This window comes from Sceloporus occidentalis, unplaced genomic scaffold, assembly GCF_023333645.1.
Source record: "Sceloporus occidentalis isolate IW3139 unplaced genomic scaffold, rSceOcc1.0.p SCAF_16, whole genome shotgun sequence".
NCBI lineage: Eukaryota > Metazoa > Chordata > Lepidosauria > Squamata > Phrynosomatidae > Sceloporus > Sceloporus occidentalis.
Window position 1 is genome coordinate 9,493,241 of NW_028316996.1, and position 14,426 is coordinate 9,507,666.

General features: G+C 39.2%; 1 protein-coding gene across 1 annotated transcript in view; it reads right to left on the reverse strand.

The window, feature by feature from the left end:
• The window catches only part of LOC149302995 (peptidyl-glycine alpha-amidating monooxygenase B-like), an 88,478-nt gene that overhangs the window by 53,360 nt on the left and 20,692 nt on the right, over positions 1–14,426 (reverse strand). The window contains exons 4-6 of the mRNA XM_089481691.1: positions 9,694–9,781; positions 4,035–4,120; positions 3,621–3,704 (exon numbers count right to left, since the gene is read on the reverse strand). Coding sequence (XP_089337817.1) covers positions 3,621–3,704; positions 4,035–4,120; positions 9,694–9,781 — 258 coding nt within the window. The remainder of the gene's footprint in view (positions 1–3,620; positions 3,705–4,034; positions 4,121–9,693; positions 9,782–14,426) is intronic.

Below are 14,426 nucleotides of genomic sequence, written 5' to 3' on the forward strand. Positions count from 1 at the left end.
AGTGCAGAATACGATGGAGCTATATAAATAATAAATCAATACATAATAATACTGGGACAGGGAACATGCGTACCCTCACTGACACCGATTGCCATACCTGGGAACTTGTGGGCTCCGACTACCCGGAGCCTACCCATGAGGGATGCGGCCAGGACTGCACACTGACATCAATGGGACGTTCCCCCCCACCGTCCTTGGGCGTTCCCGCCAACATCGCAGGAAACAACCCCATTTAGAGGAGAAATGGACAGGGAGTGGGAAGTGTCAAGACCCCACTCTCGCGACACACTGGAGAACTCCGTGTTGACCCGGAGAACCGGCGTTTGTCCTGGAGTTCTCCAGTCCAAACCCTGAGAGTTCCCAGGTATGCTGATTTCACATACGGTACTTCTGCAAGTACATGTTCACTGGCTGCAAAAACACAGCGGACCTAACTGTCCTTTTTAACATTTACAATGTACTTCCTACCCACACTGACTCACGATAAACATATAGAAAAGCCAAGCTAAGCATTTCATAGAAAGCCTGTTATATTTGGAAGTATAAGTATAAGCGAGGGTTTCGAGATTAATGGTTTTCAAGCTGTGTGTTAAGCTAATCATTACATATCAATTATAGCTTTTTCCACAAAACCTATAAACACATCACATATCTAGATGTTAGGCAGAAGAAGGCATATGATTCTAACAAATGCATTAACTACCAGAGTTCTGTATTTTGTGTTCTCTCTGGTACCCTGGGCCACATGAGCTACATGAAAGCATCCCGACCACCTGACTCAGCTCATTCACACAAGCACTTAATGTGCACTCTCAACAGAGCCGTACAGCCAACGACGAAGCCATCTGTTAACGCTAAGGTGATTTCTACAGAAGGAATTAACTATTTATACTAGTTAGTGTATTGATGTCTATATCTAGCCATCATCGCCACCTTGCTCATAGCAAAAGCTAGCTAGAAGATGGGTAGCAGCTCCATTTCTGAGTAAGGGTGGTGCTCTGGGCAAAAAAGTTCTACCAAAGAATCGTAGCACCAGATACAACACACCAGTCAGGATGCAAGAGAAGACACTTTATGTTTCGTTGAGTTTTTGGGGAGTTTATATAACCACATTACCAGGGCAGGGGGAAAAGATTAACACGCAAAACAATAGCAAGGGATTATGCAGACAACAACAGGGGGCACTGGGGGTCACCCCAGAAAATGCCTTCAATGTGGAGAAGTCTGTCTCGTACTTGAGAAGGATGCATCCACAATGAATGGGGTGGGGGCATGTACAAGAGATCTATGAGAGGGCTTCTTGCCTGGGGAGCTATTTGGTTAAGGACCAGCCCTGAAAATATATTAATATAACTGTTTCAGAGCAGATCATGATGACCCTTTAGATAACCAGGAAAAATTGATTTAAAAATAAATATATATATATATATATATATATATATATATATATATATATACACACACACACACATATATATATATATATATATACACATATACATACATATGTTATCTGGAACAAATATTTTTTTAATGTACCATTTTCCTTCTTCTGCAGAAAGCAAATCTACACAGAAGAAATGAAGCGCTGTGGTGGCACATAAAGATAAATGTCTCTCGCACTGCATGGTTAAGTCTGCTTTTACTCATAGTGTCAGCGCAACCAGCATAGCTAATCTGACAATAATTCAGGGGCAACAGTATATGATGTATTAAGCTGTGCTGATGTTTTTGTTATGACTTATTCTGTAAGGAAAAATCTTTGCAGATACATAAAAAACATGAGAAAGAAAAGGGATCTAAAAGAAAGAACAAACATTAAAGATGTTCTCGGTGAGCAGCCTTTACAGTGACCTCTTTTTCAGTCTATGGAGAACATAGTATCCAAATATGAGTAAAAAGAAAAAGGAACCCAATAAAACAGATTCAACAGTATGCCAGTCAAGCTTAAGGCTATTATTTAAATTATTCTTTATTTAAAAGGTTATTTTATTGGTGTTTTTCACTTTTTTTGTTTTACACATTTTTTTAAAAAACTACTCCTGAATGGGAAACACAATAAAGTTTTCCAACCTGTACCATGAATTAGTAGTGAGAGGTTTCAATACGTCAATCTTTCATCTATCTACCCTTAAATGGGAACTGTCACCTTTAAGAACCTAACCATTATAAAAAAAAAAAAATACATTAAGAATAAATATATAAATGCCAAGGAAGCAAAAAATAAAAACAAACATAGGCCACTTTTGTAGAGGAGATCTGATGCAAACCAGTCATCATGTTCTAAGCAAAAGCCAAATGGTGCTATCTGTTTGAATGCATACAATAATAAGGTCCTCTTATTTTGTTTTACATGCAAACACACAGAGGAATTCATCAGAATTCTCTCTAAACTTTGTCTACCCGCCCCAGTGACTTGCCTTGGAGGAGATACATTTTGGCGCTTCGACTGGAATCAATGGGAGCAGTAGCAGCCAATCACATTTATGCTATTTGAACACTGATGTTTTGCTAGCATACAAGCGATTCGCTGCTGCCACTCCCACTAACTTCAAAGAAAGCAGAGTTCGCATCAAGTGCTAATGAGCATGTGCAGGAAGCAGGCTTCCTACGTACACTTCCTGGTTTCAGTAGAATCAGCTGGGGGAGGAGTTAAAGGAGACAGAAGTCACTTTTTTACTCCAATAACTAAACAATGCCTACATTAATATGCATGCAGAAAAGTGCACTGGAGTCCATGCAAACTGGACTCCCAGCACAGAAAAAAAACATTTACAACTGGGGAACCAGACTGTTCTTTCATGAAGAAAAAACAAATAAAAAATGCAGTTTACCTTCCAACGACCACATGCTACAATATGCGACACAGCTGGTCGCGAACACTACAGGAGCAACGATGTTCAGAAGCAAGTGAGTATCTGACGTGAACATTGCCAGCGCCCAAAATGTTGGCAACTGATTTTGTCCACCAGGACAGAGAGAATCATTAAATATAGGGAATAATTACAGAAGATGTAGATGTTTAAGGGCTACTTTAAGTACGGTTTTATCTCAGATGTTATAGTTTCTAAGGGGCTCCCTGACCATTTTACAAGTACCCAAGTGGGTAGCTGTATCACGGATTCAGAAATTCAGGTTCTGCTCTATCACACTAGATTTGGGCAGACTAACCAGTAGAAAAGTATGTTGTGAAGGACACAAAAATGAATATATATATATATATATATATATATGTATATATATATATATATATATATATATATGTATATTGAAACAGCTCTTTAATGTCATTGAAAGCTTTACATCAGCAGCTCAGATATTGATCTGCATGTTACCCAGTGTGCAGCATAAATCAGAAAGGCTTTCCCTATTATGGAGGTCAAGTGCTCACCGACACCCGTTAATAAACTGTTAAGAATATTTTTTTGCTTTATTAAAAAGTGTTTTATATGTCAATTAAAGACAAAGCTAGTATTTTGAAATGATGCAAACGTTTGTTTTTGTTTTAAATAAAAACTTTTACATGTAACCAATATCACATTTAATCAATAAAACATTAAACGCAGAATGGATTACTTCCATTCTGCGTTCATGAAAAGCAACATTATTATTCCACTTACCGCGGAACGCACTAACATCCCCATAATGCACCTGAAGCACAAAATATTTACTGCCCCCTTCCCCTCCGACTCTGAATCCAACACCTGTATCAAACACAAAAGGCGTAAACAGTGGCTTTAATACAATTTTCTATTTTTTACATTTTGTATTGGCATTTTTGAGGACATATTTTATATTCTATTTTGTGTTTTACTCAATATATCATCCAATGGGATTTGGGGTTTGCTTTAAAGACTGGGCATTTAAAAATAGCATATTATATACATCCTGGTTCTCCACACATTTAGACTTTGATGACTCTTGTAGGAAAAATTGGAAAGAAACATTTGGCTCCAAAGAAGGATAACACAAATATGACACACTGCAGTAATCAGATTTGATGAGTAAATGAACAAAATAAAACCACTATATACCTTTTGGAAGTTTGGTGGGTGGTGCATTTCTTGCCCACGCATACATGATGCTTGACTTGTCTGCGCATGTCCCAGCACTGCAGTCCCTGTATAACAAACAATACTAGAATCAAAACGTATTCTCCCGAAAAACAAATCAGAATGGGAAATAAACACGTTACCGCTTTAGACATGCATTAATTCAATATGTCTGAACATGCTTATGAAAATTGTCTTTGATGCTTACAGAACTGAAGAAAAGAAGACTTCTGATGTTGAGCAGTACTAGAAACCACACACTCCAGTTATTTTGCACACCTCCAAACAGTGCTGCTTTTAGGGGGAATAGTCCCACTGTTCTAGGTAGCTGCCCTACTGACCGGATTTTGCTGAGAATGGAGAGTATGGGCCTGTTGGGAGATCTTATGATCACCCCTGACTGGCCCAGGGAGGAGAAAAATCAATGAAGATCCGTCCTGTTGCAGAACAGACCTCCATTGCAGTTCCCACTTTGCCTCCTTGAGACACTAGCTTGCATGGTGGCTATACGAGTAAGGTGATGGGTAGCCACATCTCCAGTATCTAAGTTATGTGTCTCGACACCTGAAATGTAGGGGGCAGAGCCAGACTGGGGATAACTAAGTGGTCCTGGTACTTTAAGGCCAGTGGCCATCTACTGACATGCATTGACTGGCCATTTGGCACAGTGGGCCAATTCCCGGTGGCTAACACCACACACTCATCCCACCTGCTGTTTCAGACGCAGATCAGGTACTGCAAGGTACACTCTACATGAGCATAAACGGAGAGTGTGGCCACATATACCAAGCAGTTGACCTTACTGAAATCCGCGCACTACATATGGAGCGATGTTGGGTATTTGCGTGATGTGCCAGATGGCCAGGCCGGACCTGTAGGGTGCTATTTTGTTGGGCTGGCTGTTAGTAGCAGGATATGTCATTTTAGTGGATCTAGATCAGGGATCGTCAACAGATAGCTCTTTAGTAGTTACGACGTTACTTCACAGCTGATTCCCAGGTGTCCGGCCAGCATATGTTTGAAGTTCCATGCATGATTGTGGGACTGCAACTCCCACAATGCTTTGCTAACATCAACAAGAAAAGTATAGATGGTTGTAGCCTGAGAGCTTCCTGTTAGCTAGCCCAGGTTCAAAGGTTCCAAATATTATTTTTAACTATAAAGATGCTTGTTTTAAAAATAATGCGATAATGCTGTTTCATGTTAAGCAAATGCATTCCAAAAGAAAACAAGGTTGGGCTAGCAGCGAAAAGGGATTGCTAGCTGCAGCTAGCATGGGCCTTCAGAAAGCAAGTGCAGTGCTGCTCTAATACACGTTTCTAATTCATTTATCTGCTGGGAACAATTTCTTAGTGTCTACTTAAAACCCACCCTCTTCTAATGAATAACATCATTGAATCAGGTATTGGCAAACATGCTATTACTACTGCTTGGCAAGTCTCCCATATTTATAGTCATTTAATTAGACTGTTTTTGTTCTAACCAATAAAGCACACATCTGTCTTTTTCTTCCCGCCATACACCAAACAGAACATTAAAAAATAAAGGGTCGTGTGGCCTGAAGCTTTGTTATGGTTGCGGTAATGGGGGTTGGTGCACATATCAATGCAAAGGGGGCAATGGCAGGGGAGGGCTGCAAAAAGTGGGGCAAGGAGGATTGAAGATGAAGATAACAACGAGATGAAGCAGCAAGAATAGCTCGGATAGACCTGTGTAATGCATATTTAAGATTCTTTACGGTCACGTCACTAACCGAACTATTTATTATGCAGGGACAGCTAGCAGAAAGAGTCTGGACCACAACTCCCCCGCCAATTAACACTCAGGGTCATAATGAGAGGAGAGCCCAGTGCGGGGACAACACAAAAACTGTGAGTTGTCTGATTATGCCAGAATACAAATACTGGAAAGTGCATCTGACGCAATAACACAAAATATTAACCTCAGTTGGGATCAGGGATTTCTGTGCAAACAGTATTCCCTAAGATCAGGTCCATACATATTAAGCAGTAATTTGTTATGACAAGAAATGCATACTGTAATTGCATCAGTCACTCACAGAAATGATGTGCAATACAAGTATGAGCAAAAATAACATGCTTCAGATTTTAATATGATAGACAAATAACTAACTGCAGCAAAAATAAAGATGACTAACTATTGTTCAATGGTAAACAATGGTGGCTTTTCGGGTAAGACAGTACCGCCACCTCCAGTCTGGGGCCAAGCCATTTCTGGGGTATCCCGTCACTCCCTGTCCGTCTATGACACGATCACAGCATTTTAGGGATTAACGTTCTGCGTCTTCAGCCCCCACAAGCTTGCGGAGACCTAATCACAGCTGTGCTCCTATGGAGCACCATCACTGAAAGAGTAAGAGACATTTCTTCAGCAGCAATGACCAGGAAGTCAAAGGTGCTTCCAGGTATACTGCTGTCAGTTAGACTCGGTAGCCAGTTAGGAGTGGGCTGATGGGGATCAAGTCACTCCTGACCATTATGAGTGATCTGATCATTATGGCCACCACTTGATGTCCTTCTATAAGTAAAAGCAGAGAGCATCCAAAGTAAAGGAAAAAAACAAAACATTTTATTTCTTAATACATCATTATTGCAACCTGATCAATTATTAGTGACACTTTAAGTGACACTCATCGATTTGATTTTGCAGGTGTGGATAACTGCATAGACTGCATCTAAATAATAACGTGTATTGTTGTGGATTTTGGACAGGTTGGGCCATTTTGTCTCCCAATGAAAAATGAATGCGGCCAACGCACACAACGCTGCAGAAAAAACATGGGCGTCCCTGCTATATACATTTCCAAATATTTACATTAGATGCTTACATTTAACTCCTATGGCCTTAAGATGATTCATAATACACAAGCCTCAAACAGGCAAATCAGTAAGATCTAAGGAGGTACAAATGCAATGTGAGGGGTCTGGATGATCCATTACACTCAGATATGTTGTTGATAACACAAAGAGCCTTGCTTGTCTTGGTATTTGACTGTAATTCCTTAGTCTAATGAGCAAATCCATCAATTTAAGTGCAGTTTATGTGCCATATATGTATGCATCTCACGTGTTAAAATGATTCCATAAGCAAAAGCTATCCATGTCTTTTTATAGCCTTTGCAATATTTTACTGCTTTTTGCCTCTAACTTTGCCATATATTTTGAGCTATTGTATAGTTATAGTTTAACTATATATATATATATATACACACACACACACACACAAATACGTATACATACATATACAAACATACCGTATTTGCTCGATTATAAGACGACCCCCCCCAAATCTGAATATTAGTTTAGGAAAAAAAGAAAAAGCCTTAATATAAGACGACCCTATAGGAAAAAAGTTTTACCAGTAAATGTTAATTCATGTAAATTATTTTTTTAAATAAAAGCTATGAGAAAAATATTTTGGTTTTATTTCCTTCTATTTTCCAACCTGCCCCCCCCAGTTATGCACATCTGCCCCAGAAATGCCTTATACCCCCTATATGCCACTGTGCCCATGATATGCCTTTTAACCCTATATGCCACTGTGCCCCATGATATGCCTTTTGACTCCCTATGTGCCACTTTGCCTCCAGAAATGCCTTATACCCCTATATGCCACTCTGGCATTAAGGGGGTTAAAACGCATATTACGGGGCAGAGTGGCATATAGGGAGGTTTAAGGCATTTCAGGAGGCAGAGTGGCTTATAGAGCGTTAAAAAGGCATTTCTGGAGGCAGAGTCGCATTAAGGGGGTTTAAAGGCATTTCATAGAACACTCTGCCTCCAGAAATGCCTTATGCCCCCCATTTAACACTCCCCCGCCCCAAACGTACCGGTGCTTCTGACTCCTCTGTCATGCAGCTGGGGCAGCGTGTAGATGTCTACGCGATTTGCGCAGACAACTTACGCTGCAGCCGGAAGGAGGTGTGGCTAGCAGCTGGGGCTGTCTGCATCCATCGCGCAGACCTTCCCCGGCCGTCAGAGATCAGAGTTCCCCGCAGCCGGGGAAGGTCTGCGCGATGGACGCAGACAACCCCCGCTGCTAGCCACACCTCCTTCCGGCTGCAGCGTAAGTTGTCTACGCGAATCGCGTAGACATTTACACACTGCCCGGCTGCACACCGGGGACTCAGAAGCACCAGTAAGTGAGGTGGGAGACAGGAGGATCCAGGTCCCCTGCAGCTGCGGGGGATCTGGATCTTAGTCGTCTCATAGTCAGACCTATTTGAGGTCTGATTATAAGACGACCTCGATTATAAGACGAGGGGTATTTTTCAGAGCATTTGCTGAAAAAACCTTGTCTTATAATCGAGCAAATACGGTATACAAAATCACACACATTCATATATACACACATACAGAAATGGTATTTGTTAAACACTGCAGAGGAAATGTTAAAAAATGTTAAAAGGGTAATAAATACAATCTATATTGCTAATGAAAAGACGATATCTCCCTTATACTCCCACTCTTTAGCTGTCAAGTGTTTAGAAGGTGGAGGCTGGGATGCTCTATTCTATGGATGCAGCCCGAAGTATAAACGCTAGATCCTTGGCCACCTTGAGCTAACACGGTAGTCTTACAGAAGCATGTCCTGATCATGCACAGTATTGAAACCAAATAAAAAAACCTGTATTTCATTATGGGTGGCCGATTGTTTACAAATGCAGATAGGGATAAGTTATAACTTTCAAGGCGAGTTGGCCACCACATTGATGACTGATTGTCCAGGATTTGTTGAAGAGGCACTCCAGCCATCCAGTGGCATACCTAGAGTATTTGTTACCCGGGCGGATTCTGTGGCATCCCCCCCAAAAAAATTAATGTTGGCAAGAATATTTATTTCACAAATTTGTAAACTGTATGTCAACTGGAAAAAAATAGAAATATAAGTTTAAATAAATTACATTTCTGAACAGATATGTTACAGCATAAATGCCATCACTATATACTAAGCCAGACATTGATGGTGGTACACCATAACTCCCATTACTATACTGTATACTGAGCTGCCCCTGCAGCTAAATGCCCTGCTGGAGATGTGCTCATTAGAACACATCTCCCTGTGCATCATATACTCAACAGTTAGACTCCAGTGTGCAAGTGTGGAAAGTCCTGCCATTAATTTCAATGGAAGCACTTTCTTGCCACCGAATACTTTAATATGTCTGCGTTCATAGTGGTGGTTGTCCGGGACAGTAGACTCTCCCTTTAACAGTATATGTTTTAAATCACCCTTTTTTATTGTCTCAAAAATACAAGGTACATTGTAGCATTTGTCAGAGAAAATATGAATGGGGCAACATTTTACAGAAAGTATCAATTGTAGGCAGAGTCTGAGCAATCAACATAGTAGTATTGTTGTTTCTAATGTCATAACATCAGTGATAAAAATAAAATATTTTACAGAGCAGGTGGAGCTGCAGCTTTAGAGAGACAGCAAGCGAGCCAGAGCAAGAGCGGTAGAGAGAGTGCAAGAGTGAAAGAAGAAGGGTGAAAAAGCAAAAGATAGAGAGAAAACATGAAAGAGAAAACGGGTTTTTTGTCACATTTAAGTAACTTTAGTTATCATGCAGACATATGACCAAAGGAATCGTAATTGTCAGTCAGCATACATTACATACCAGTAATCTTCAGTGGAAGAAGGTATGTTACATCCAAACAGAAGCATGTGGTGCGCAGTATCCATACTGGCATGAGGCCTGAAGTCAACTAAAATGCAAAGGAATGGAAAACATGAGATGTTACAGAAGGAAAGACACAATTTTTTTTTCCTTATTATTTTAAAAGGCTCTAGTTTGTTTTTCATGCCTGCAGTCACAGGGTTTATTCTTGGCATGTTTTTAAACACATTTTTTAAAGCATCAGCGTCATACAAAACACAACCATTGTTTTCTAATCAATTTAATGCAATTATTTATCTGCAAACTCACTCGTCTTACCATGTAGATGTTGGCTCAGAGTAGTGAGACTGATGAGTTTCTGGTGGATTATGGCTGTTTTTTTGTTTTTTTTATAGGGCTATTATACCCATAACATTGATGGGTAAAAAATACTTTAGAATATGAACTACTAAAGCTGCAGAGGGATGATAGACATAGTGACACAGGGTATAGATTTTCTTGGTCATTGATGCCGTCCTGATAGATGGGTAGATATAATGGATTTAACCTATAACCCAATTGATTTACAAGGGCTTATTGGGAAGTTCAACAGTCTTATTGCAACCATAAAGCATCGACTCCTAGAGACATCTGCTTCACAGATAACAAAAAGATAAGGCAATATTAAAATCCTACAGAGAAAGATTAGCACAAATGAAAACCCTGTTAGGAAACCAGCTGCTTCCTGTGGTATTAATAAAAATAAACGCAAATGTGAACAATGATCCCGTACAGGAAAAGGAAACATATGAACAGTATCCAAGCAACACCTCACATTTATTATTCATTGACTATCGAACGAACGCCATTTCGCTGTGCAAAATCCTGTCTGCGTGAAATTAACTCCTGTATTTCATGACAAGATTTCCAATTTATCTAGAAGACGCCTGGTGCAGACACTTAATAAAAAGAAGCCCCACATAAAATAAATCATAAAAGGATATACCCTCCATCACCATTTATATAGTATACTTATAAGAAACGTGCGTTACATTAAGATTAGATATGTCTGGTTTGAGGAACACGTAGGTATTTTCACCAACACAACTGTTGGCATCAATAAAATTGTTAGTATGCATGTATGTATGTATGTATGTATGTATGTATGTATGTGAGAGCGAGAGAGTCAGTATGTGTGTGTGTGTTTGTGTGTGGAAGAGATTTACCTTAATGAAACATGAATGTACCAGAGAGGACATTATAGGTTATGGAGCAGGATTGCCACCTTAAAGCACAACTAAGACCCCATGAAAGCAACATTTATGGTCATAACAAAGATATGGGATCCCAGGTCATGATTCCTGCAACCCTGTTTTGTTGCATTCCTTTCACTTAGTAAACGTACTACATCTGTACTCGCAAGACATCAGACTTTAATAGACATATATAGTCCTAGCTAAACTGAACATAAATATATCAGCCCGTGTATTGTGAAATCCAATATCACAGTATCGAAATGTCAGAAGATGTAGTTTAGGTAACAGAGTTGTACATTTTGGAGGTTAAGGGTAAATAATCGCCAAATCAATGATTTCGTTTTCTTGCTTTGTAGAAAAAGTACATAGGTTTTCTTTTGCTCATTTATGATTAATATTATTATTATCTTTTATTTATATAGCGCCAACAATTTACGCAGCGCTTACAACAATACATATATTCAAGGGGTATGATAAAGACGAGTATTGACAGACTAAGACGATACAATATTCCAGTCTCTCATTCTGCTTATTGCGGCACGGTGTAGCAAGCTCGTTACTGTGTTTCTGCACACATTTTATCCTATTATATTACAAAATGGACTGCAGACATGCGGATTATGTAATCCTGAATCTTGCTTTCTAAGCTTCTCCATTACATGTCTATCTGCAAACCAGTGAAATTTTGGACTTCTATAGCTGAATAAAAATCTTATCATACTACTACATTTTCTTTATAAAGCATTGGTGGATTCTGTAGTGCTATAACATGGGGGGTTACACATTTAACAATAACATAAACATAAGACATACTGCTGAAGAAGAAGAGGACCCTGCTCTTGTAAGTTTAGAATATATTAGGGTTCTATGGAGAAGTGAGAAAGAAGTAGTAGGTCAAGTGGAAAAGTTAATGGCATGGAGAACTTGAAACTTGGAACAATAAATAGACTATATGATTTCTGGAGAGGTGAGTTATTAGTGAATATGGTTACACGAGTCATTCATTTAACAGGTGAATCCTGTAGATGCGAGTGGAAAGAAAGAAATAATAACCTTTGAGTAGGGAAGCAACTCATTGACAGAGCAAAGGGGGCAGATAGGCGAGTATTTGGAGATAAGAGTATTGCTAAGGGCTCTAAAGTCAATTTTTTTGGTAGGGGAAATGGAAGAGTTGGACAACATATGAAGAGCAATTAGATATGAAGGCCTGTCTTTCAAAGCTATTCAGAATATAGAAAGAAAGAGGTATAGGCCAATAAATAGGGAGCCTAATCCTGAGCTGATGTTAGTTTTTATTTATATAGCGCCAACAATTCACCTAGCACACATTCAAAGCGTATAACAAAAATAGAACTGACAGACTACGACAAACAATACATTAGGTACATATGGCCCCGCTCACAAGCTTACAATCTAGAGATCACAGGGGATCAAATTAGTTGTAAAACAAGTATATTTATGTCATTCTTTTAAGCTATTTTACAGGTCCAGAAAGATCTTCATGATCATGAATTAGTGGAAAGTAGTGTTCCCAGTGCTTTTACCATTTTAGGCTGGGTTCAGGAATTAACTTGGCGATATCCAGTATATGTCTTTTATCCAAGATGATATGATGATCATACCTGGGAACTCTCAGGGTATGGCTCAGTGGCTTTTGAGATTTACAGCTTACCGGGTGAAGTGGGTATATGGGTTCTTATTGTTCCATTGTTTAATATATTGAGACCTTTCATAAACAGTCCAAGGAAAAAGCTTTGATTATGTGTAGAAGGGAACGGCGCTTAAACACCAATTGTTATTCTTACAAAAACAATATGATCTGCTATAAAAGGTTCGCGTGGCTTCAATATTTTTACATTAAAACATAAACATGACTGTTCCTTTACATAAACACAACATTATGTAACAGGTGGGAGATTTCCAGCCCAGTCTGGCCAAACATTTCCGCAAATTAGCAATTTTTTCGGCTCTCTGGCAGAAGCACAGAGGGGATGACAATGTTCCTGAACAGATAACAGCCTTTGTAGAATGCTAAAATTAGCTTTAGTATTTGAATGGAATACAGATACACTGTACATCTCATCCACACATACATAAGCATTGCTATGGCACTTAAAGCCACGTCTCAAATAGCAAAATTAGCAGGAAATGGCATATGACACAGATGCACAATTATATTAATGTTCTCCTGTAATTCATCAGTGTAGTTCGGTTTCAAGAACAGAAGATGTCCAGCTGTTTTTCAACATCATGCATTCACCATATTCCATTTGATAAGCATCCGAATCTAGATTTGTCAAATCAATTCTGTACTTGACACCACCTAAAATATTGTGTGAGCATTAATGTATTTGTTCAATTATATATTAAAATGTGCAATTTTTAACCACAATGTTGACACGTAAACCTAAAAGAATATCTACATTTCTTGCTTTAATGGTAAAACAGTTTTCATAAGAAATATAGAGGTTGGTTAAGAAATGGGGCGCTCTGTTTTAGAGAGTTTGGGGCACAGCCAGAATCCTTGTGAGTGATCCATTTTATTTAATTAGGAAAACATGGATACCCACGCATCGGTCCAAGACTTAAGTTTATTGAGCTAACATACAAAAAAGGTGTACGGTCACATAAGATTTCAGGAACTCGGAGGTCTCTTCTTCAGATGAAATTCTGAAAATAGCCACTGGCGGTGTCCACAGTAACGAAGAACGTTTGGGCTTTGGCTACCTGCCAGCATCAGTGGGCGGTCCCGCTGACATTGTGGGCGGTCCTACTGACAGCACAGGATAAAAACACCCTTATTTGGGCGGGGAGTGGGCCCTACCAGGACCTTGCTCCTGCGACCCAAAGGCTTTGTGCGTTGACCCGAGGGAACCAGAGAAGTGGAGAACCCGGATAGGTCCCAGCTAAGATGATGAATGGCTTTCTATAAATTTCCTTTCTAGAAATGAGCTTTAGAAAGGACTAAATAACGCACATTGATTGTGTTGAGTTCCTTTATTACTTGTCTGAATGTTGCCAACCCTGGATAAATATAAAACTTTAACATATGTTCCGACATACAAATTTGTTACCACCTATCAAAAATATGAATATGCATGCATGGAAGTAATTACTTGTGTCAGGAATCTATGTGATGTCTGTGCGCTGAAAACCATATATCAAGGATAATCCCTCTAATTAAAAAGCTGCTTTCAGCTTTTAATATATTAAAATTACTATGCAGCTCATACAACTTATTATGAGTGTGTGTTTAACTAATTAATATTTATTCAATAAACCTGACACTGACAGTTATAATTCAGACAAATTTCATTGTCATTTAACCCCTTTGTGGCCTGTTTTTTTACATTTTTCAACCTTTGTGACAATGGCTGTTTATGCAGTGTTTGTGTTTAATTGTAATTTTCTTGTTTCTCATTTACTGTTTGCTTACAATTTTTTTTTTCAGGACAGAAAGGCTTTCCTTAGATACTGTTATTTTGATACCATAAAGAT